The sequence below is a fragment of the Salvelinus sp. IW2-2015 genome, linkage group LG5 (genome assembly GCF_002910315.2).
Source record: "Salvelinus sp. IW2-2015 linkage group LG5, ASM291031v2, whole genome shotgun sequence".
NCBI lineage: Eukaryota > Metazoa > Chordata > Actinopteri > Salmoniformes > Salmonidae > Salvelinus > Salvelinus sp. IW2-2015.
The window spans coordinates 20,255,653-20,280,059 of NC_036844.1; the positions used below are offsets into that span (position 1 = coordinate 20,255,653).

Genomic DNA, 24,407 nt, shown 5'->3' on the forward strand with positions numbered 1-24,407 from the left:
CTCCTACCTTCTCTCCATCCCTCTCCACTGCCTACTACCTTCTCTCCATTCCTCTCCACTGCATCCTACCTTCTCTCCATCCCTCTCCACTGCTTCCTACCTTCTCTCCATTCCTCTCCACTGCCTACTACCTTCTCTCCATTCCTCTCCACTGCATCCTACCTTCTCTCCACCCCTCTCCACTGCTTCCTACCTTCTCTCCATCCCTCTCCACTGCATCCTACATTCTCTCCATCCCTCTCCACTGTTCCCCTCCTTCCTTCTCTCCATTGCCTCTTTCCCCTCCATCCCTCACTTCTTTGGTGACGTAGTTCTGTACCAGACTATAGAGGGGTCTCCCCCCATCATCCCTATTCTTCTCTATTCTTCTCACCATCCTTCTCTCCCTCTGTTCCCCCCTCCCTTCATCTGTTCCTCATTCCACCCTCACTTATTTGGTGGTGTTGTCCTCTGTACCAGACAGTCCATCACCCTCCCTTCATCTCCCTGCCCCTTCATCCATCTCTCCCTCCATCCCCCCTCACCTCCTTAGTGACGTTGTCCTGCACCAGGTTGTAGAGGGGCACGATGCGGCTGACCTCCAGCAGGACAGGGATGGGCGAAGGCTGCTCGCGGCCTGCCTGACGGCACAGGTGGCAGGCCGACGGGCAGCTGCCCTTCTCTTCGCAGCGGATCTCCACGCCACTCACCAGGTCCTCTGTCAGCAGCTGGGTCTTCAGCAGCCCAGACAGGTAGCTGATGAAGGGCATGGACTTGAGCTCGCGCCTGCTTCCCTGGTCTGTCGCCTCTGGGAGATAGAGAGAAGGAGAGAGGGCAACTGAAAAACAGTCTATAGTCTAACATCAGATTTTATCAGTCCTAACCTTAATCATTAGGGACATGGAGAAATAGCTGACCCTGTGTCAGTGGTTGGGAGCAACATCTACCTATCCCAAAAAACACATTGTGTGAATGACAAGAGACTTTCCTTTTCGTTTAGCTTTATTTACACAGATTAGTCTCATTTTGAGATTAAATCTCTTCGCGAGAGACCTCATCATTGTTGATAGAACGGTGTCTGAACGACAAAGGACCAGAGCCAAACCCTAACACACGCAAACCTGCATCGAAGTACGTCCGCCACATGTCCTGAATCGCCCATAACACAGGGCTGACAGCTGCATTCACGTCTTCCTATCCACTCTGTCTCCACTCCCCCAAAACGGCTCATATCAAAATACACAGCCAGTGATAGGGGAGTTTCACATGGCCGCCTCACTCACATCACATGTGCCACCATCTGGATCTACTTTCTATTGAGGTAAAACAAAATAATCCCTCATTGTCATCAACTCCTCCACCGGGAATGAACGGAGGGTGATGACTTATTCCTGAAGTAGTGTAAATAAGCATTGTTTGATTTTCTCATCGACAGTGGGATTCTTGCGCATAACGTACCGAGCCAGTGGGCTAACAATGCTACGTTGGAAAGAAGTGAAACAGGGAGTCATGTTAATTGAGTGTTGAGTGTTTCCCTGGATGGAAGGGAGGATGGAGGCATGGAGGGAAGTATACAGCCATGTGTTGGGAAAGCAGCAGATGTGCTGTCTGTCTGTGTTGATGGGAGGAGAGACCGGACACACAGCAAATTTGCGATCAAAATTTTAACACCCACAGTGTTAAACGTAACACTTTCTTGTGTATATATAGCCCACCAAAATAGTGTTAAACTAACACTTTTTAAAGTGTTGATAAACTAACACCTGAAGAGTCCCTAAAACCATGGATGTTGCAAATTCCGACTACCATTAACATTTTATTGGCGCTGATGCTGTTACACAATCTCAGTGTTAGGGAATTAACACCTGTGGTGTTACAGTAATTTGTTTTTGCGTGTTTTTTGTTTTATCAATGTACGGTTTAAAGCCTTATTTGCATATTTATTTCCCAGGTTGCCTTTCGAGTGAATTTTAGAGGTACCTGTACCACACATGACTGTGTTTGCTAGTGACAGTGACATGTTTGTTGCAATCAATGGCTTTCATTCCTGTATTCTTCACCAAATGAGTCCCTAAGTTAATATTTTATCATAAAAAAAAATATTTATGACAATCCATTACTTTTTTTTGACAATACCATACTTCGACAGCCTAGTTTTACTCACAGTGATTTGAAACTCCTGGTTTACATGCCCCATTGGCAAGTCATATTATGCTGGCTTGCAAAGTGTTCTATAATTCCTATTGGAATCCAGTCAGAGTTAGGATACGCCCTGACCTTAGAGATCTTTTTTATGTCTCTATTTTACTTTGGTCAGGGCGTGAGTTGGGGTGGGCATTCTATGTTTTGTGTTCTATGTTTTCTGTTTTGTGTTGCTGCACCTGACAGAACTACCCACCACCAAAGGACCAAGCAGCGTGGTGAAAGGGACTCCTGGACAGGTGAGCAGTGCTATCTGGAGTATGAGACAACCTGGGAGGAGATAGAGAGGTGGTTGGTCGACCCAGAGAGAGTGCCGGAGCCCGCCTGGGATTCTCTAGAACAGTGCGAGGAGGGATACTGGAGAATGGAGTTAGCGACACGAAAACGGCTGGCAAGGAAGCCCGAGAGGCACACGGGGAGTGTGGCAGAGTCAGGTAGTAGACCTGAGCCAACTCCTCGTGCTTACCGTGGCGAGCATGGGACTGGTCAGGCCCCGTGCTATGGGGTGATGTTCACGGTGTCGAGGCGGAGCATTCACAGGCCGGTGTGCTCGGTGCCAGCGTCCCGCATTTGCGGTGGGAAGCTGGCATCCAGCCAGAACGAGTAGGGCCAGCTTGCGCTCGGGACCGCCAGTAGTGCGCCTCCACGGCCCAGTGTATCTGGTGACTCGGCCCAGGAAGAGGCCTCTGGATGTCTCCCCAGCCTGGTGAGTCCTGTGCCTGCTCCCAGAGCCAGGTCTCTGTGTGTCTCCCCAGCCCGGTGAGTCCTGTGCCTGCCTCCTGTCCGGAGCTGCCAGAGTCTCCTCCTGTCCGGAGCTGCCAGAGTCGCTCTCCTGTCCGGAGCTGCCAGAGTCGCCCTCCTGTCCGGAGCTGCCAGAGTCGCCCTCCTGTCCGGAGCTGCCAGAGTCTCCCTCCTGTCCGGAGCTGCCAGAGTCTCCCTCCTGTCCGGAGCTGCCACAGTCTCTCCTGTACGAGCTGCCAAGTCTCCATGAGACTCAAGTCTCCTCCTGTCTGGAGCTGCCAGAGTCTCCCTCCTGTCCGGAGCTCCAGAGTCTCCCTCCTGTCGGAGCTGCCAGAGTCTCCTCCTGTCGGAGCTGCCAGAGTCTCCCTCCTGTCCGGAGCTGCCAGAGTCTCCCTCCGGAGCTCCAGAGTCTCCCTCCTGTCCGGAGCTGCCAGAGTCTCCCTCCTGTCCGGAGCTGCCAGAGTCTCCTTCCTGTCCGGAGCTGCCAGAGTCGCCCTCCTGTCCGCTGCGAGGGTCCCAGTCCGAGGTCGGCGGCGAGGGTCCCGCTCCAGAGGCGCAATCTAAGTGGACCAAGCTTAAGGTGGAGCGGGGTCCACGTCCCGCACCAGAGCCGCCACCGCGGATAGATGCCCACCCAGACCCTCCCCTATAGGTTCAGGTTTTGCGGCCGGAGTCCGCACCTTTGGGGGGGGGGGGTGGTACTGTCACGCCCTGACCTTAGAGATCCTTTTTATGTCTTCTATTTTGGTTTGGTCAGGGCGTGAGTTGGGGTGGGCATTCTATGTTTTGTGTTCTATGTTTTCTATTTCTGTGTGTTTGGCCGGGTGTGGTTCTCAATCAGAGGCAGCTGTCAATCGTTGTCCCTGATTGAGAATCATACTTAGGTAGCCTGGGTTTCACTTTTGGTTTGTGGGTGTTTGTTTCCGTGTGAGTGTTTGTTGCCACACGGTACTGTTTCGGTTTCGTTCATGTTCACATTTATTGTTTTGTATTTCATATTGTTCAGTTTATGTTTTAAAATAAACGTTATGGACACTTACCACGCTGCGCATTGGTCTTCTGATCCTTCAAACTTCCCCTCCTCAGATGAGGAGGAGGACAGCCGTTACAGGTAGTTATTTTCTGTTTAGCTGTTTTTCTGCCTGACAGAACTGTTCGCTTTCGTTCTCCTGTTTGTTGTTTTTGTTCGATTGGTATTTTAACACAGTTCACCACAGGTGGCGTCAATTTAAATCCTCTAGTGATAACCTCACTAGAATCAACACTCAGATATAACACTCACAACACTTTTTACCTCAACACTGAGATTTAAACACCTGCCAATTCGCTGTGCAGGCTGGAGAGGAGCTCTGACTGAGTGGTGAGGGTCTCTCAGCAACAGCAATGTTCAATCAAATGGACACTGTTGAAAACTGCTAATGGGAGGAAATTATATTAATCATGTGCTATGGATGATTTTGCTTAATTCTTCCAAATGTGTATTTATTGTGGGGGGTCTTCATAACCCCAAGTAGGTATGAATGTTTTCATGGCATATCAGAATTAATATTGTTTTGTTCAATCTGCATGCCTTGTCTAAGTAGTTCCATTACCTAACCTGTACACTTTTGCTGCACAGGATCAATGCCGTGGTTGACTATGAGTGAATGATTTCCAGCCATAGTCTCTAATTGTTTGCTATTAAGAGGCCTACAGGTTTACTCCAACTGCAGAGCAAATAACTGACTCAGTCATATCCGTCTCATATCCAGACTTCTAGGAAAAGGTCTGCGCTAGAGCTGAATCAACAGGCGGAGGAGAACACCAGGCAGGGCCAGAGGTGAGATGTATTAGCTAGCTACACCCCTAACCAAAGGCCAAACTCACACAGTTTGTGCTAGCTACATTTTACCAGAGGAGGAAAGGGGGAAAACATTTAAGTGACTTATTTATTATTCTTATTTTCAATGACGGCCTAGGAACAGTGGGTTAACTGCCTTGTTCAGGGGCAGAACAACAGATTTTTACCTTGTCAGCTCGGGGATTCGATCTTGCAACCTTTCAGTTCCTAATCCAATACTCTAACCACTAGGCTACCTGCCGCCCCGATAGAGTAATTAGCAGCAGCTTAGGGTAAAAGTCATTTAAAAGATTTCACATTATTCATTTCCAAATTATTCATTTTCTGCAATGCATTTAATCATATTGAATAGAGCAGCCTTCGGGAATATTTTACAGAACAAAAAGAAAATGTACAGCGCGTGAACTTAATCAGCATGTGTGTCCGTTCTTAAACTCACTAGTCTCGCATTCTCTCTCGACGGCTCTTTAAAAGGCGAGCCAAGGACAAAGCTTGTTATGCCTTCTGCTTCCATTCCTCATACACGCAAACACATTCTGAGCTGGACTCTCTCACAGAACATCTGTGAAAAATAGCTTCCACTGGAGCAGGTGGGGAAAAAGCTTAAATGTAACGCGGGTGCAGATTATCTGACATTTTAGTGACAGAGTTCAGTGACAGAGTTCCAAATGAATCTTCTACGCAAAAACAAACATTCCACTACCACAAGGAATCACCACCCATATACTGTAACACCAGCTCAAATGAGATATATACACTGTAGTAAAAATGTAAAATACAGAGGTGAGAAGCGTGACAGTCAATAAATTCCCTCTTTCATTCAACACATGCAAGTGTGTGAGATATACGTCATCAGACAGTGTATATGTGTAGTTTGATAATAGGCTGATGTTGTGGTGAGACTGTGGGCTCCAAACACAGACCCAGCTGCAGAGCAGAGAGAGTGTGAAAGGACTGGAGTAGTGAAAGGGGAGGGATACTCTCCTCCATATCCTATGTAAACAAGCTCAAGGGGTGGCCCTAAGAGCCCAATTACACGCACTTCTTGAGTCAACACAGACACAGAAAGGAGCTGTCATCACTTGGCCCTCGCAATAAAGCCCTGTGATTATCCCAGGTTTACTGCAGGCTTCGCAGGGCTGCTCACATCACAGCCGTCTGCGTTACTTCCTTCCCCTTCCACTTCATCCGTAAGCCTGCGACAATCATTTCTAAAAGTTAATATTAATCCCAAAGTTTTAGATGGGATTGAGAGGTGACAACTGGACACTGGATAACACAGCCCTTATGCATTAATTACAGGTGTGTAGGAGGCTTACAACTGTGTAAAATGCTATTTTGTCTGGATTCTACAGAAAATGTATCAATGGGTAGCTTAAATTGATTTGGGAGACTAGCAGTGAAGATGTTGTGTTTTATATTTGGGCAATCTGTAAAACAGACAGTTAATATATAAAGGATGTGTTTGTGTCTGTTTCTCTCCTTCTCCGGTGTCTCTCTCTTGCCCCTCCAACGTCCTGACGGGCTGTGGCCGATGAAGGACGGCACGGGTTGCTATGACTACTCAAAGGGCACGGACTGCACGGACGGCTTCAACGGGTGCTCTCTCTACCTCTCTCCGTCTCTCCCTCTCTCTAAATAATGAGTCTTTGTTGATACAGTGCATTCCTAGAAACTACACTCTGGTCATGATCGTGGCCCTGGCAACACCAGCAACGTGTCAGATATCTCAGTGCTAATTTCACACAGATGTTGTCAGATTGTTAGTGTTGGCATTGTTATTATTGCCCCATAAAATATCTCTGTTCAGGAGTTTTTTGACATGCAATTTGGCCTTTGTAACTACTCTGGTACTCGTCAAGATCATATCCCCTATTTATTCTCCTCAGTCAGTTGATTTCTGCATTTTCTTAGTTAAAATGCAAGATCAAGGGAAATTGCAATGAAATACACACATGGTGAGGAGGGAGAGACACAGAGAGAGAGGGTGCATCTCAGTAGTATAAAGTGAGTAGCTACATCCCCTCGTCTAGCCTACTCTCCATCTGAATATATCCGGGTTGTGGGTGGAAGCAATATAGTAGAAGCCATGAACTAAACACTGATTGATGCAAAAGTCCCCGAAAATATTCAAAACTAAAACAAAGTGCTGTTGAAGTTTTTGTTTTCTCCCAAGGCCCATTGTGTCAGATGAATATATGTAGAGAGTGATTTTTAGGTAAGCAAAGATAACTCATTCTTCCTAAATACCACAATATCAATATGGCACAGCTGCAGCACAATCACAGCAACAGCACAAAAGGTTTCTGTTCTGTGAGTCAAAAGCCTATTGTCTTTACAAATGCCTTGATAAATTGAAAATATATTTTAAGCTTACTGAGAATGTTTAGAGAAAACATTTTAATGCATAGCTAAAGCAAGCATATAGCCTATCCTTTTTCATTTCCATTTACCTTTTAGTTATGCATAGGTTAACATTATGATTGCGTTATGAAAATCTTCAAATTGCGAATTAACTTTTAATTTATATTAATGTGCAGGTAGTTCATTTTCTGAACTGCAATTTGTTTGTTGTTGTATTTATTAGTATCCTCATTACCCCATTAGCAGCTACTCTTCCTGGCATCCAACAGGGCTAAAATAATTACATCACAACAAAACACAACAACCACCTACATCATAAATAAAACAATACATCATACAAGGTATTATTTCATTATTACTCTATTATTACAACCCTGTAGCTCACTACAAATACATTTTGTAATAAGACCTTTGCTGCCATCTAGGGGTCAGCTGATATACTATTTTCCATGGGCTGCAGCATCTGCACACATCTGCCCATGACTGTATATAACTGTAGGCTACTGCTAGAGATGGATACTTTTCACGGGTTTAAAGGATATGTCTTCTTACTGTCCTCATTTATTTTCATCCTGTTACTACAGGATGTAAGAGCATTGTATTACATTTCATGGAAGGCATGTCTATAAATCCTGCATTGCTCTCAAATGGCCCACATCATTTCATGATAAATGATTTGAGTTGGGATAATTGAATAATTAATTTTCTGGTACAGGATTTTAAGAGGTGCACCGTTTTTCAGAAAGGAGGAATCAAAATCAAAATCAAATGATGTATAATGCAATGCCCATGACATTAGAATAATATATTTTCTTTGCTAAAACTAGAGAGTGTTGTATTGTACTAATAAACCGACATTCCATTTTATACTAGCTACATTATTTAATACATGATCTTATGAAACTTAATTTCCCATATAACCCTGTATAAAATAATTCCAAACTGATTGACTAAAAATAACTGCCAACCACTTTGGGACCCAGTCCCAGATGCAGAAGTAAGAGCCAATGAAAATAGAGGTGGTTGGAAAATAACGCCTCGATCCCACCCACAGTATTTTGCGCCAAATGGTACGTAGCATCATCTGGATACGTGTGCAATGAAAGTTCAACATTCGCTTTCTGCTACAATTTCTGTGAAGCCGTCTACACATACAGTTTGTTGCATACGTTCGATAAATCCAACGTATGCACCACACATAATGTACCGCAACTGCCTCTGCAACGCAATGCTGCTAGGCAAACGCAGCGTTCCATTGGAAATTAATGTACTTCTGATGTACCAAAATACTGTCGGTGTGATCGAGGCGTAAATATTACGTAAAGTTACGTCAACACCGCAGTCTCGCTACAGTAGCAGCAGCAGCACACCCACTGAACGCCCCTGTACCACGACAGATCTGACATTGAAACCAAGGTAAGATGTTATGCTAGTTTAAGATGTCAACCCAAGAAAACTAGACCTTTAGGATCATAGCATGTATATACTTGACTTTCAAAATCCACTCGATCATGAATTCTTACGTGACTGCTCCAAACTGGAAGTCACACCGCGATTTGGGGAGGCCTCCCACTGCAAGCTGCCTAACATAGCTCGCACTAGCATCAGCAAACAACATGCCACGAGATTATCAATTATTCATTGTGTGTAGTACAACTGTGCAGAAATGCGTCGTCTGCATGCAAATAACTGACCATGCTGTTGTCATTTGCATTGGCCATGTAGTGACAGCTTGATTTGAGAAATATCCGTTATGCTAACGTTAGCTAACTTGCTAGCTAACAACAGCTAGCATTTAGCTAACATATTGATAGTTCAATAACACAAACGTCGCAGCATTCGTATAGCTATGTAGCGAACTAGTTAGTTAGCGTAGATAAGCAAGTAAGTCAGTTGTTAGTTAGATAAATGTGGTAATGAGAAGTGGTATCACTACTTGAAAGCAGGCTAGCTTCATCTGTTGAATGATAGATTGCTGCTGCTTGTGCTACACTCCCCTTAATTATATGACCAGCTAAAGTGCACTGTATCAGTTACAGTAAGTATACGTTTAAGTTTCGCACAGTGGAGTTTCTCCTTCCAGTGTTCCTGAGAGGTGACTCTGGTAACTAGAGTCTAGTAGTTCATTACTCGTGGTCAAAATACAATGCACCATTAGAGGAATGGTAATGATGATCTTTACTCTGCTTGTTATAAGTTGTTAGCAATGCAACCTCTTTCCAACATAAGTAATTGTCATTGATACTTTGAGTAGGGAATCATTTCCATTTTTAATCCTCTCCTCACAGGTGTGAACACGATGGCGGCAGCTTTGCCGGCTCTGGACCCGGACCTGCTACGGGAGGTCCTGGAGTGCCCCATCTGCCTGGAGACTTACAACCAGGAGCAGCTGCGGCCCAAGCTCTTGCAGTGTGGCCACACCGTGTGCAGACAGTGTCTGGAAAAGCTGCTGGCTAGCACCATTAACGGCGTGCGATGCCCCTTCTGCAGCAGGGTCTCCCGCATGAGCAGCATCTCCCAGCTGGCCGACAACCTCACTGTGCTCAAGATCCTGGACTGTGCCAGCTCCTGCACCACCGCCGGCGCCCTAATGTGCAAGACCTGCCGCAACCGCCTACCCCGACAGTACTGCCTAGACTGTGGCACGGTGCTCTGCGACCTCTGCAAGGGTGAGGGCCACCAGCAGCAGGGCCACACCGTCCAGCCCATCCGGGCGGTCGCTGAGCAGCGCCGGAAGGACCTGGGTGGTAAGCTGGCATCCCTCCGCGAAGCCATGGACCACATCCAGAAAAAGAGGGCAGCTATTGACAGTCTGACAAAGAACATGCGGGTAAAGTACCGGGCAGTGCAGCAGGAGTACGCCCGGGCTGAGCTGCGTCTGCAGGAGGAGCTGGGGCGCCAGCGGCGGGCCTTCGCTGCCTCCATGGCCGAGGTGGAGAAGCTTAACAGTCAGATCCTGGAGGAGCAGACATACCTGCTGAACCTGGCCGAGGTGCAGGTGGTGTCCCGCTGCGACTACCTGACCATGCAGGTGAAGCAGAGTGACATTGCACTGTTGGAGGACGGAGGGGTGAAGGACGAGGAGGAGCTGGACCTAAGGAGCAGCCTGGAACTGCCTACTCTGATCAAGCTCCAGGACCCTGAGCTGGTGACTACGGAGCACCCCGAGGCCCTGGACGTGGCCCAGCTCACCACCAAACCCTGCACCGTCAACACTGATGAGGATGAGGGGATGCTGGAGTTTGGGGTTGGTGCCATGTGCAGGGCTGCAGGGGCGGTCGGGGACCTGTACAGAGACATTGATATAGTAATGCCTGTAGATGAGGCCGTGTGTGCCTCACCGGGCAGCTTTAAATCCAAGTCCATGGATGAAGGGGGGCCCTCCTCTCCCGGTGATGCCAGGGTTGGCTCGGGGCCACAGCACTGCCAGTTTGTAAAAAAGATGGGTTGCAAGGGTAACCTGCCGGGGATGTTCAACCTGCCAGTTAGCATCTGCGTCACCTCACAAGGTGAGGTCCTGGTGGCTGACCGGGGCAACTACCGCATCCAGATCTTTAACCGCAAAGGCTTCCAGAGGGAGATCCGCCGCAACCCCAGCAGCATCGACAACTTCGTCCTGAGCTTCCTGGGTGCCGACCTGCCCAACCTCATCCCGCTGTCCATCGCTATCACGCCTCAGGGCCTTATCGGGGTCACCGACAACTACGACAACTCGGTCAAGGTATACACCACCGACGGCCACTGCGTGGCCTGCCACAAGAATCAGCTGATCAAGCCGTGGGGCATCGCCGCCATGCCCTCGGGTCAATTCGTGGTGTCTGACGTGGAGGGCGGCAAGCTCTGGTGCCTGGCGGTGGATCGCAACGTGGGTGTGGTCAACTACAACCGCCTATGCTCGGCCGTGCGGCCCAAGTTCGTGACGTGCGACGCAGCAGGCACCGTCTACTTCACCCAGGGGTTGGGCCTGAATATTGAGAACCGCCACAACGAGCACCACCTAGAGGGGGGTTTCTCCATCGGCTCGGTGGGCACGGATGGCCAGCTGGGCAAACAGCTCAGCCACTTCTTCTCGGAGACTGAGGACTTCCGTTGCATCACGGGCATGTGCGTGGACGCAAACGGGGACCTTTTGGTGACAGACAGCGGCAGGAAGGAGATCCTGCAGTTCCCCAAAGAGGGCGGCTTCAACGTGCTCATCCAGGAGGGACTGACGTGCCCTGTGGGCGTGGCCGTCACACAGAAAGGACAGCTGATGGTGCTGGACTGCTGGGACCACTGTGTAAAAGTCTACACGTACCTACAGAGGAGACGCTCCTCCACCTGCTAGGGACTAAGAAACTACAAATCTAGTGTGTGTATGGGGGTGTGTGTAGAGACGGTGGTGAACTGTTGATCTGTCACTTTAAAATAAATGGCTTCATTCCAAACAACTCATGCTCTTCCGTGATCTGATCTCTGGTCAGTGCTTAGCAGGTCATATAATGAGCCCATATTCTAATCACTGATCCCTGGTCAGTCCGTGGGACTGGCTAGGAGCAGACTGGAACCAAGCCTGTGTCTATCTAACATTTGAGCTGCCTCGGTTGATTTTTATGAATCGCAGCACTAAAGACAGCAATAATGCATCAGTGTTGTCACTTTGGGGGTGGAGGAAGCCGGTATGTCAATCAACGTGTGAAATTGTTATATTTTAATTGATGTACTATACAAAAGAGGAGATTTATTAGAATTTCTAAGCCTAATGACGTGGCAAGAAAAGAAATTGCTAAAATGAATTGCGCTTACAGGCCTTATCGGTTTAGAAGGAATGTCTAATCGAAAACTTCTCAAATGTAAAGGATGGGATCATGGACATGATCACTATAACCCAGCCATCAATAAAACGTATATCATGTAGTTCAAGTTGCTGACTGGAGTGTTGGACTCCCAGGGGGTTCCATCTTCAACCTACAAATGAGTGAAGTTACATGTAGACACAGATCTAGGATCAGCTTACCCTCCCTTAACTTGAACCATTAGTGGGGGAACTTCTTCCTATTCTGTAACTTCCAATCACATATCCAGGGATTGCATTGTGCTATAATAATGGACATCCTTTATTAATCTGAGGCAAAGAAAAAATACAGATGAGTACATAGGTGAAATTCTGGTAATTTATTGTAAAACCATGTTTTTTGAATCACCAAAGGATTTAAATGCAATATATTGTGGTAGACAGCATGCTAACCATGTCACTGCAATAGTCTCTCACTACAAAATAGTTTCTAAAATGATCACCACAGGTAGGCCTATTCCATGCTTAACTGACATATCACACTACTTATTTTAAGCCTAACTGACAAATCACTACAGATATTCCAAATCTATTACATTTACAATATAAAAAGGCATAAAATGCTATAAAAATCAAGTGTCCTTGTTTCAATGTGATGAACAGCAAAACTGTTGCTCTGTCTAAATGTGATTTCATTCACTGGACTTAACTGGAGAGATTCCTTTTCATGTAATTTCCTATTTCCTCTTAGTTAAAAAAAAAAATATATATATATATACACACTACTGGGTCTTCTTGATGTTCTGTTTCTGTGCATTATGTGTGTTGAATCAACCTATGTGTCTTTCACAAGTTTGGCCTTCGGTGGAGGCAGTGACTTTACAGTATGTGTTACTATCGCATTAGATGAGTTTCTGCGTAACTTGAGTCTCAATTTCATGTTTGTAATGTTAATTATCTATTGAGTGCAATAAACCCAACATTGATCAAGATCTGCATGTTGTGGTTTCAGAATTATTGTAGATGACACTGGCTGTTGGGGAAATGTAAAAAATGTGGGGTGACTGGTAGCCTAGCGGTTAGAGCGTTGGGCCAGTAACCGAATCATTGCTGGTTCAAATAACTGAGCTGACAAATTGAAACATATCTGTGCCATTGAGAAAGGCACCTAACTTTCTCCAGGGGCGCCGTACTATTATGGCTGACCCTGAAAAACAACACATTTCACTGCACCTCTCTGGTCAATAGCCCTTTGTACTATAAGCCTACCTGTGGTAAATTCTTTGGAAGTATCTGCAGTGCAGCAAATGCATTTATTCAAAGCATGTCTCTTTGTATTCCAGTGTTTACAATGCATACTTTGAACCTATTTATTTGGTAAAACATTAAACATCCTTTTCATGCTATCCACAGCCCTCACCCAGTCAGTAACAGACCAATTCCATTGTGAAGTTCTCAGTGGTGCAGCATAGTACAGTACAAAAGCCCCTTCAGGTCTTGCCTAATTTTTCTGTTGCAGGAAAAACTGAATTATGAAATGCAACTGAAGGAATTCCGAGAGGCTATTCTCTCTGCTTTGTCTCAGGAGCAATGGCCACTTATAAAATCAGGAATCATGTCTGTCATGCTATGAATCATATCTCTATCTGCAGCGTCCTGAACGTTGCACCATATTGAATAAGCCCCACTTTTGCTCTTTTGTCTGGGATTTAATTAACCAATTAAGACTATTGATAGTCCACTCACCTGGATCCCTGGGTCTAAATTGATCACTGATGGGACACCTGCATTACATGCAGCTTCCCCCTCTCCCTGCTCACCTTTCTGGTACTGTAGCCAGAGCTGCTGCTGGGCCTTCTTGCTGGGGAAGTAGATGGTGCAGCTGAGCTCGGAGCCGTACAGGGCCTCAGACACATAATGGCTGCCGTACTGCTGGATGAAGGACAGCAGCTCCTCTCTGGTGCTCTCTGCAGTCAGCGTCTTCAAAACCTTGGAGAAACCTGGGAACCGTGGAGGGGAAATAATATGGAACAAATTGAATTGTAGTTATAGCTGAAGCAAAAAAAAATGGTTTTGTAAATGCTATATGATTTACTGTATGTGTTTTCCGTGCAGTATGATAGTTTAGCAGTGGTAAGCTTTTAAAATAGTGGAATATATGACAGTAAATTGACACTTCATACCTGTAGACAAGGTGATGGCGCTGAGCTTGACTTTGTACAGGTTGCTCCTCACTCTCCACTGCTGAACCATAGGATAGCCCATAGCCTCATTAAACTGGGCATCGCCTGCAATGGACATAGACACATATATATAGTCATGAATTACTTCCACAATTTTAGTAGGCCCAAATTTTTTCATGCATTGAAAGCTATGGATAATTTGTGTCAGAGTTTCAGTTACACAGGCACATTTGTAACTGTCTGAAGTGCATTAGCTAGCTTTGTTTCTCTTTCACACAAACACTGTCTGTGTAGTGTGTATCCTGTTGTTTCCAACAACACTATTTGTCTCGGCACGAAAGTTCCCACCCCGTGCGCAATAAATGGCAGACGGCCGCAATAGCTCCAATTGAATTTCCAGCATTAAGGCGTGAGCAATCTCACCTCCGTAATTGCATTACCAAACTATCATATGAGTCTGGGTCAGCACAGGGCCATTAGAACACAGGAGTGACGAGAACAACAACAGAATTCCCACTTAAACCTAAATCATTTATTTATCCCCAGTTGTGTTCGGAGAAGGGTAGCAGACCCTTCTGGAAACTAGTCACAGGTCAACAAGAAGCAAAGTGCTGCAGCCAATTCAGCTAATGGACGGAGGGAGTAGTCCTGAGCTGCGGTTTCAAGCCAACTGAGTAGTCACGGCCCCCAAAGTGGTCGTGGGAGGGGAACACGTGGGGTGAAGAAGGTGCACGTGTCAGCTTTTAGAGGGCCTGGAGAGGTGTGTGTATGTGCACGTGTGTGCCGACTGCAGAGGCGTGGGGATGTCAGGAGAAATAGCACAGCACAGTGCACTGGGATGAACAGTGTCATTCTAGCTGACCTCACACTTGGAGTCCCACTATGGGTTTATAAAGCAGAGGATGCTGCAGTATTTCTAGGTATTGAGCTTACAGGTAATGTTGCATTAATTGGAAAATAAATCGTTGACAAACAAATGTAGGAACGTATATACACTACCGTTCAGAAGTTTGGGGTCACTTATAAATGTCCATGTTTTTGAAAGAAAAGCACATTTTTTGTCCATTAAAATAACATCAAATTGATTAGAAATACAGTGTAGACATTGTTAATGTTGTAAATGACTATTGTAGCTGGAAACGGCTGATTTGTAATGGAATATCTACATAGGCCCATTATCAGCAACCATCATTCCTTTGTTCCAATGGCACGTTGTGTTAGCTAATCCAAGTTTATAATTTTAAAAGGTGAATTGATCAGAAATGACAAGAAATGTCCTTGTTTTTGAACTGCAGTGTTTGTTCCGTACACACTTGTATAAGTGTTCAAAGAATGAGGCACACACACACACACACACACACACACACACACACACACACACACACACACACACACACACACACACACACACCTGTGAGGAGTTGTAGATTTGACAGTGGCTCAGACAGCACTCCTCTACACTGCTCCTCCACAGGCAATGGGATGACCATCAGTCCATCGGCTAGCTGGGGGAAGTCCTTAATGAAGTTGTTGTCCCTGAGAGAGAAAGCACACACACAAAACAGTCAGCCCTGCCCTGCTCCAACAGAGAGACAGGTGGTGCTACCTGATAGTGTTAGACACAGTGCAAGACCACTGACTAGAGATGCACAGCTACCGGTAATTTACCAACATTACCGGAATCTTCAGTAATTTTGGTAATGAACAGGTAATCTATGTTAACTTTGGTAATTTAGACTTGAATAACTTTTTTAAAAGTATTCATATATAGAATGTATTTTTATATCTGTGTCCAGGAGATATCCAGGAGTTCTAGTGAATAGACCATGTGATTGAAGAGAAAATTGGCTAATTAATGATAAAATCATCTAATCAATAATGCTATTATTTTCAATTAACTCTGGAACTCTTCCAACTATTGACTTTTATTTCACAACTGCCACCAGTTTGGTGCCAAAACATTTACAGCAGAGACATATTGACATAATAAAAATATATATATTATGCTTAAACCTTCATATTAAACACCAATGGTATTCACTAAGTTGATGGCTTATATTTAGGATAATGTTTTACAGCTTTGTCATTCTTTATTTTTTATTGGATTTGATTATTTTATATATTTTACATGTGATTAGGCCACACAGAGGGCCAGAGATAATTACAGACACCTGTGATCATCGGAAGTACCCCAAAAAGGCCACTAGATGTCATCTAATAAAATTCCCCCAAAAACTTGAAGCTACCAAAATGATGGTAGTTTACTGGTAAACGTAGAACATTTCCAGTAATATACCCTCCCTTTGCAACCCTACTACTGACTGCATCAAACAACACCTTCATATTCTCTCATTACAATGACTGGTTTATCAGACAGCAACAGGATGTTCCTTTGCACCAAGGGGCTTCTGGAAGGATTACAGAGGCTATAAAGAAATGGGATGTTCTGTCAGGTTGAGTTGAAACTACTAGATACAGTTGAAGAGTGATATGTAATGACTTGGGACTGTTACCACAACTCGCTGGTTGGATCAAGTATCTCAACAGCATAGTAAGGAGATGTATTGTAGTGTGATAGTTTAGAGGTCTAACTGGGGAGAAAGAGACCAGTGTCTGGTTGCAGTAGTATGGGGGAATTGACTGACTGTGTAGAGAATGTGAGAGAGTGTGCCGGTTGGCTGCCCTTTAACAGGACAGGGACCTGCAGGGAGAGATAAGCTCTGCCCTGGAATCCTCTGCACTTCTGTCTCTCAGCTGGAGCAGGAATGAGAGGGAAGGGGGCAGGGAAAGGGATATGGATGGAGGGAGAGGTCGAGAAATTAGATGGAAAGCGAGAGAAGTCAAGAAAGGAGGGAGAAAGGGAGGAAGAGGCAAGTCCAATGCCACAATCCAGTCTACTCCTATAACCTAGAAAATGGTGTTTCTACTTCATACTTCTACATTCCCAGCTTTCATACTTCTCAATTGCATTGACCCTTTCTTTAAATCAGGGGTGTAGGCATTGGTGAACCTGAGTGGACACAGAGTGGACACAGAGCCACCCACTGGGAAGCCAGGACCATCCAATCAGATTGAGCATAAACAAGCTTTTTTCTGGCTACGCCCCTTCTATAAATCTGACCTTCCAGTTTCAGACTGAAAAACATAAGTGAGTGTGGTGATGCAGTTCATGTTATACATGCTATTGTGCTGGACATTATTGGGTTATGGAGGACAGCAGACACACAGACAGACATACAGACATAGACCCATAATACTCTTTCATGGTGAATGAAACATGTCTCAGAGAAAAGAGAGGTCCGCTTCTCTTTTACATTGTTTTACATCTCTGTATTGTTTGTACTAGACATTTACATTTCCCACCACCCATCAAAGCCTGCATCTTCCTGCTAAACACGGAAGAGAACCTCTTTGAGCGGACAAGGATAGCGTGCAGCAATTGCTCTCTGCTGTCTCAGCATGCTCCCTGGTGACTCTCCCTCTATCTTTTCGTCTGAGCTCTGAGCTGTTCCTTTTCTCGCTCTATCTGATTCTCACTTTCATGTGTTCTGTCTGGAGGTCTGTCTACTTCTGTCTACTCTCCACCTTTCCTTCTCATTGTCTTTCAGGAGAGCTTTCCCCCTAACCGCAGAGGCTGTTAGAGGCAATCACAGCCTCCTTTTACCCCGAGACTGGAGAGGAAACTCAAGGGCAGAGAGGAGAGGTGCCGTAAAAAAATGATCCCCCTGCTGTGCTCACAGAAACCATATCGATTACCAAATTAAGTCAGAGAGAGAGCTGGGAGCTCGGTGCGGAACGAGAACCTGGAGGGACATGGCCCCTCCGATATGAAGCTTTATGGATTTTTCACACCCAAACAAGACTGTGTCCTTGTCGTCCACCTGGGCACCTTATTCATTCCTTTATTTACTTTGCAGTGTGTTTTGGCCAGGAGAGCAACAGTGGAGCGAGAGGCCTTTTTGCTGCTCATTATTGGAGAAAAGTGTTATTGTTTGTATCAATACACTGCTGGAGAAGTGGCAAATTGGGTTAAGAATGAGAATGAGATTGGAAGTGGCACTCGTAGATTCTAGATGCGCCGTTCTCTCTAAAGAAAAGTGGATACAGTGGAGTGGTGATCACTTTAGTGTGATTAGACTCTCGCTTGCTGTCGTCGGCTCTTGAAACATGACGGAGGATATGCCAACATGGATGAAACACAATGGTGGATAAAGGAGAAGAATTAACCCAGCATTCAAAACAGACTTCCAATTGGCTATTTATAACATGTATCCCCTCTATCTTTCCCTTTCCCTATCCGTACAATAAGTCATTTTAGCAATATTGTTGGTGAAAAGCTGTTTTGAAATGCAGGAGCAGCAGTTACTCATTACAATATTAGCTTTAAAACCAGAATGTCTGTAAGTAGCAGACAATAAAAAATATACATAACAAAGCAGACAACAGGATGGAGTGAGGGATGATGAGTTATTGATGAACCCCCCCACCAACATCACACACACACACACACACACACACACACACACACACACACACACACACACACACACACACACACACACACACACACACACCACACACACACACACACACACACACACACACACACACACACACACACACACCACACCTGTGAGGTTTATAGTGTAGTCTGTATGCGTTCCACTGTTGTGAGCATGATATGTTACCATCCTGTATGTTTCATTCAGTACCCCTGTGTGTTCATTAGGAGGGCTGAGACTAAGCTATCCTGCCCAGCTTATTCCTTGTGCTGCCTACATGCCTCCAAATGGGCTGAAACTATCCCCATTTCAATAGAGGCCTCCGTTAGTTGAGCACAAGTTGCTGTTGCAATGAGACAGACAATAGTCCAGTGTTAATAAATATTCAGGCCCACGCGTCGATGTGGAAATATGAAGAACTTTCTCCATTTCTTGCTCTCTTGATTTGCTGCAACTCTTCTCTCTAATTGCGCCTTCTAGTTTTCTAGCCAACACTTGATCCAATCTCACTAGCACATCGCACACCACTACAGCGCGCACACACACCACACGAGCGCGCGACACACACACACACAGCACACACACACACACAAAACACACACACCACACACACACAACACACACACACACACACACACACACACACACCACACACACAAACACACACACACCCACACACACACACCACACACACACACACACACACACACACACACACACACACACACACAAATGCACTTAACATTCCTGACTATAATAGCTTACTTGAAGCTTACTATTTGTGCTAGACATTTCCCACCCACCAAAGCCTGCCTCTTCCTGCTAACACAGAAGATAACCTCTTTGAGTGACGAGGTAGTGTGCAGCAATTGTTCTCGTGCTGTCTCAGCACGCTCCTGGTGACTCCCTCTTATTCACGCTGTCTGAGCTCCTGAGCTGTTCCTTCTCTCTCTCTCTCTCCTCCCACAATCCACCTTTACTGGGCCTGTTGGTAATAGGCACGCAGGCTCCTTGGGGCTCTGAGTAACCATTTACCAACTCCAGCATTCTGTACCATACAAGAGCTAGTCTGTGTGTGTGTGTGTCCATATTGATTTATATCTAGGGAGGGGAATTAATACGAGCACAATGTACACAACAGGTCAAAAGTTTTAGAACACCTACTCTTTCAAGGATTTTTCTTTATTTTGACTATTTCAACATTGTTAGAATAATAGTGAGGACATCAAAAATATGAAATAACACATAAGAAATCATGTATTAACCAAAAAAGTGTTAAACAAATCTAAATATTTTTTATATTTGAGATTCTTGAAAGTACCACACTTCCCTTGATGACAGCTTTGCACACTCTTGGCATTCTCTCAACCAGCTTTATGAGGTAGTAACCTGGAATGCATTTCAATTAACAGTGTGGCCTTCTAAAAGTAAATTTGTAGAATTTCTTTCCTTAATTCCTTTGAGCCAATCAGTTGTGTTGTGACACGGTAGGGTGGTATACAGATGATAGCCCTATTTGTAAAAGTCCAAGTCCATATTATGGCAAGAACAGCTCAAATAAGCAAAGAGAAATGACAGTCCATCATTACTTAAGACAGTCAATACGGAAAATGTCAAGAACTTTGAAAGTTTCTTCAAGTGCAGTCGCAAAAACCATCAACGCTATGATAAACTGGCTCTCATGAGGACCGCCACAGGAATGGAAGACCGAGAGTTCCTCTGCTGCAGAGGATAAGTTCATTAGAGTTACCAAGCCTCAGAAATTGCAGCTCAAATAAATGCTTCACAGAGTTCAAGTAACACACAATCTCAACAACTGTTCAGAGGAGACTGTGTGAATCAGCGCTTCATGGTCAAACTGCTGTTAATAAACCACTACTAAAGGACACCAATACTAAGAAGAGACTTGCTTGGCCAAGAAACACGAGCAATGGACATTAGACCAGTGGAAGTTTGTCCTTTGATCTTGAGTCCAAATTGGAGATTTTTTCCAACCACTGTGTCTTTGTGAGACGCAGAGTAGGTGAACGGATGATCTCTGCATCTGTATTTCCCACCATAAAGCATGGAGGAGGAGGTGTTATGGTGTGGGAATGCTTTGCTAGTGACACACGTCTGCGATTTATTTAGAATTCACACTTAACTAGCATGGCTACCACAACCATTAGGGTTAGACATCCTCCTCACTCATGTGGTACCCTCCTGCAGGCTGCCTGACATGACCTCCAGCATACAATGCCACCAGCCATACTGCTCGTTCTGTGCGTGATTTCTGCAAGACAGGAATGTCAGTGTTCTGCCATGGCCAGCGAAGAGCCGGATATCAATCCCATTGAGCACGTTCTGGGACCGTTGGATCGGAGGGTGAGGGCTAGGCCATTCCCCCCAAAATATCCAGGAACTTGCAAGGTCTTGGAAGAGTGGGGTAACATCTCACAGCAAGAACTGGCAAATCTGGTGCAGTCCATGAGGAGATGCACTGCAGTACTTAATGCAGCTGGTGGCCACACCAGACACTGAGTGTTACTTTTGACCCCCCCCCCCTTTGTTCAGGGACACATTATACAATTTTTGTTAGTCACATGTCTGTGAAACTTGTTCAGCTTATGTCTCAGTTGTTGAATGTTGTTATGTTCATACAAATATTTACACATGTTACATTTACTGAAAATAAACGCATCTGACAGTGAGAGGACGTTTCTTTTTTTGCCTAGTTTATTACATCTTCATCCCATAAGTATTGAAGGCAGTGCAATGTTACAGCTTTCTTATATAGCCAGTAGCCTACCAAACTAGGCCTATCTGAAATATGAAAATGATCAATAGAATTGCCATGAAGTCTATTGTTCTGGCAAAGATGTGTCCGCAGCAGATTGCTTAACTGTATTTCATATTGAGAATATAAACATACTATTTTTTTCAGGCAAAACCAGAGAAAATGAAACAAGTGTTTTCTGTTCACTAATCTGGATATGCGCTCCCACCTTTGCACGCAAATGCTTATGACTGGTCTTTGGTCAACAGTCAAGATGCCCAACATTTTGGTTCTGAAGCACAAATTAGATGTTATTGAGACATGAATTTTGTGCAATACCGTGGGCGTATGTTAGTAACCAGATCAAATAGGTAAAGACGTAAATATAAAATCCAAATGGAATATGTAGCCTATGAAAAATATGTATTTTTTTCACCTTCAGTTTCACACTCGCAACCCCCCAAAACCTCCTCACAACCCCCCAGGGGTTAGTTCGAGAACCACTGTGCTATATCTTCAAACTCCATTACTACACAGTCATTCCCCTCTTAAGATGTCCTCCCACGCATTGGTGAAATGATCCATTGCCAAATTATGTTTCTCCCGCATCCTAATACCCACCCGTATTAGATTATATTGGCCAAGGCGAACGATGATGTGCTCTCATGGGTATATAATCATAGAGTCCAAAACCACCTCTTTATACACTCCTTTAATACATAATTAATGAGAAGAAAAAGGGATAGGGGAGGGAGAGTGGATTCAATGTGGTGCAATGTGTGTCTCGGCCACTAGAGGCTACTCTTTCTCTGTATGGTGTCCACAGTAATGCCCTAATAGGTTTCAACAATTTGGCCAATAATACAGTATCAACGTTTGGGCAACCTGAGATCACATCCAGACAGAAATAAATATTGTCATTGTGATATTAGCATATTTTTTGGTTGTTGCTCTCTTTCTCTTTCCTTTTCTATTTCTGTCTTTCTGACGAACACACGTCACACATGCATGTACAGTATAATCTTTAATGATTTGAGTTGGATTCAGAGGAAATGTAATTATTACAAAATATAGAATATTTTATTCCCTCCATTTCGTTAGAACAAACGACACAAAACACTAAAAAGGTAATTTAATCCTATATTCCTTTTTTGAATGTTTTCATCACTTCTCAATTCAGCCATTTCACTGTTTTAATTGTCCCTTTTTGCATCCGGGAAGCGCTTCATGACAGCCTCTGTGGAGGGAAAGCAACAACTAGAAGATAAAAAGCACAAAAAACAGTAAGGGGTTGGGTTTGGGCTCATAACATTTTAATAAAAAAAAATCCATATAAATACGTTAAAAGTTTATCAGATTAAATTTAATAAGAAATCCTTGACCATTAATGCCCTATTTGCAATGATTGATTTGAAAATGCAATGAAGGGATAGTTAACTTTTTTACACCTTTAGTCAGATAGTTCCTTACCCTGAAAGTAAGGCCAGGAGAAACTGTAATCCATGATTTAGAGTTGTTTAAATAGCCACTATTAACTTGAGGGGATTTTGGCCACAAACATTAAACTTTGACTAATTGCCCCCATCACCACCCATAGGTTTTTTGTTAGCCATCTGACTATAAGGTCAAAAAAAAGCGAACTATGCCTTTAACATGCAGTGTTTGGTTGTCGCCAGGCATAATATGACCCATGTCAATCAAAAATATATAATTTTGAATCATCTGTCCATTGAATATTCTTCCAAGAGTCTTGATGATCATCCAGGTGCTTTTTTGGTAAACATGAGTCAACTTTTTGGATGACATGCCTGGCAAAAACCAAACACTGCATTCCACAGTAAGAACCTCATTACAAAGTTCAAGCATGGTGGTGGTAGTGTGATGGTTTGGGGATGTTTCGCTGCCTCAGGACCTGGACAACTTGCTTTAACAGAAGGAACCATGAATTCTGCTCTGTATCAGAGAATTCTACAGGAGAATGACAAGCCAATCGTCTGTGAGCTGAAGCAAGACAATGATTCAAAACACAAAATCAAGTCCACATGAAAATGTTTAAAAGGCAACAAATTTGAAGTTTTGGAATGGCCTAGTCAAAGTCCAGACCTAATCCCAATTGAGATGTTGTGGCAGGACTTGAAATGAGCAGTTCATGCTTGAAAACCCACAACTGTCGCTGAGTTAAAGCAGTTCTGCATGCAAGAGTGAGACAAAATTAATCCACAGCAATGTGAGAAGACTGATCAACAACTACAGGAAGCTTTTGGTTGCAGTCATTGCCGCTAAAGATGGCACAACCAGTTATTGACTGTAATTACTTTTTCACATAGGGGAATTGGTAGTGCATAACTTTGTTAATAAAATCAGTATATACAGTTGAAGTTGGAAGTTTACATACACCTTAGCCAAATACATTTAAACTCAGTTTTTCACAATTCCTGACATTTAATCAGTGTAAAAATTCCTTGTCTTAGGTCAGTTAGGATCACCACTTAATTTTAAGAATGTTAAATATCAGAATAATAGTAGAGAGAATTATATATTTAAGATTTTATTTCTTTCATCACATTCCCAGTGGGTCAGAAGTTTACATACACTCAATTAGTATTTGGTAGCATTGCCTTTAAATTGTTTAACTTGGGTCCAAACATTTCAGTTAGCCTTCCACAAGCTTCCCACAATAAGTTGGGTGAATTTTGGCTCATTCCTCCTGACAGAGCTGGTGTAAGTGAGTCAGGTTTGTAGGCCTCCTTGCTCACACACACTTTTTCAGTTCTGCCCAACATTTTCTATAGGATTGAGGTCAGGGCTTTGTGATGGCCACTCCAATACTTGACTTTGTTGTCCTTAAGCCATTTTGCCACAACTTTGGAAGTATGCTTGGGGTCATTGTCCATTTGGAAGACCGATTTGACACCAAGCTTTAACTTCCTGACTGATGTCTTGAGATGTTACTTCAATATATCCACATAATTTTCCTTCCTCATGACGCCATCTAGTTTGTGAAGTGCACCAGTCCTCCTGCAGCAAAGCACCCCCACAACATGATGCTGCCACCCCCGTGCTTCAC

At 44.4% G+C, this 24,407-nt stretch overlaps 2 protein-coding genes across 2 annotated transcripts in view; one reads left to right on the top strand and one right to left on the bottom strand.

Moving 5' to 3' along the window:
• The window catches only part of LOC111964034 (astrotactin-2), a 798,238-nt gene that overhangs the window by 425,112 nt on the left and 348,719 nt on the right, over nucleotides 1-24,407 (bottom strand). Inside the window, exons 14-17 of the mRNA XM_023987704.3 lie at nucleotides 15,495-15,619; nucleotides 14,084-14,188; nucleotides 13,721-13,900; nucleotides 525-787 (exon numbers count right to left, since the gene is read on the bottom strand). Of these exons, the coding sequence (XP_023843472.1) occupies nucleotides 525-787; nucleotides 13,721-13,900; nucleotides 14,084-14,188; nucleotides 15,495-15,619 (673 nt within the window). The remainder of the gene's footprint in view (nucleotides 1-524; nucleotides 788-13,720; nucleotides 13,901-14,083; nucleotides 14,189-15,494; nucleotides 15,620-24,407) is intronic.
• On the top strand, nucleotides 8,232-12,892 carry trim32 (tripartite motif containing 32). The gene is made up of 2 exons (XM_023987707.2): nucleotides 8,232-8,542; nucleotides 9,415-12,892. The coding sequence occupies exon 2, from the start codon at nucleotides 9,426-9,428 to the stop codon at nucleotides 11,451-11,453; it is 2,028 nt and encodes a 675-aa protein (XP_023843475.1). The 5' UTR covers nucleotides 8,232-8,542; nucleotides 9,415-9,425; the 3' UTR covers nucleotides 11,454-12,892.

What these genes read in the sequence shown, in the direction of transcription:
- trim32 (XM_023987707.2), top strand. Translation starts at nt 9,426, where the DNA reads ATGGCGGCAGCTTTGCCGGCTCTGGACCCGGACCTGCTACGGGAGGTC.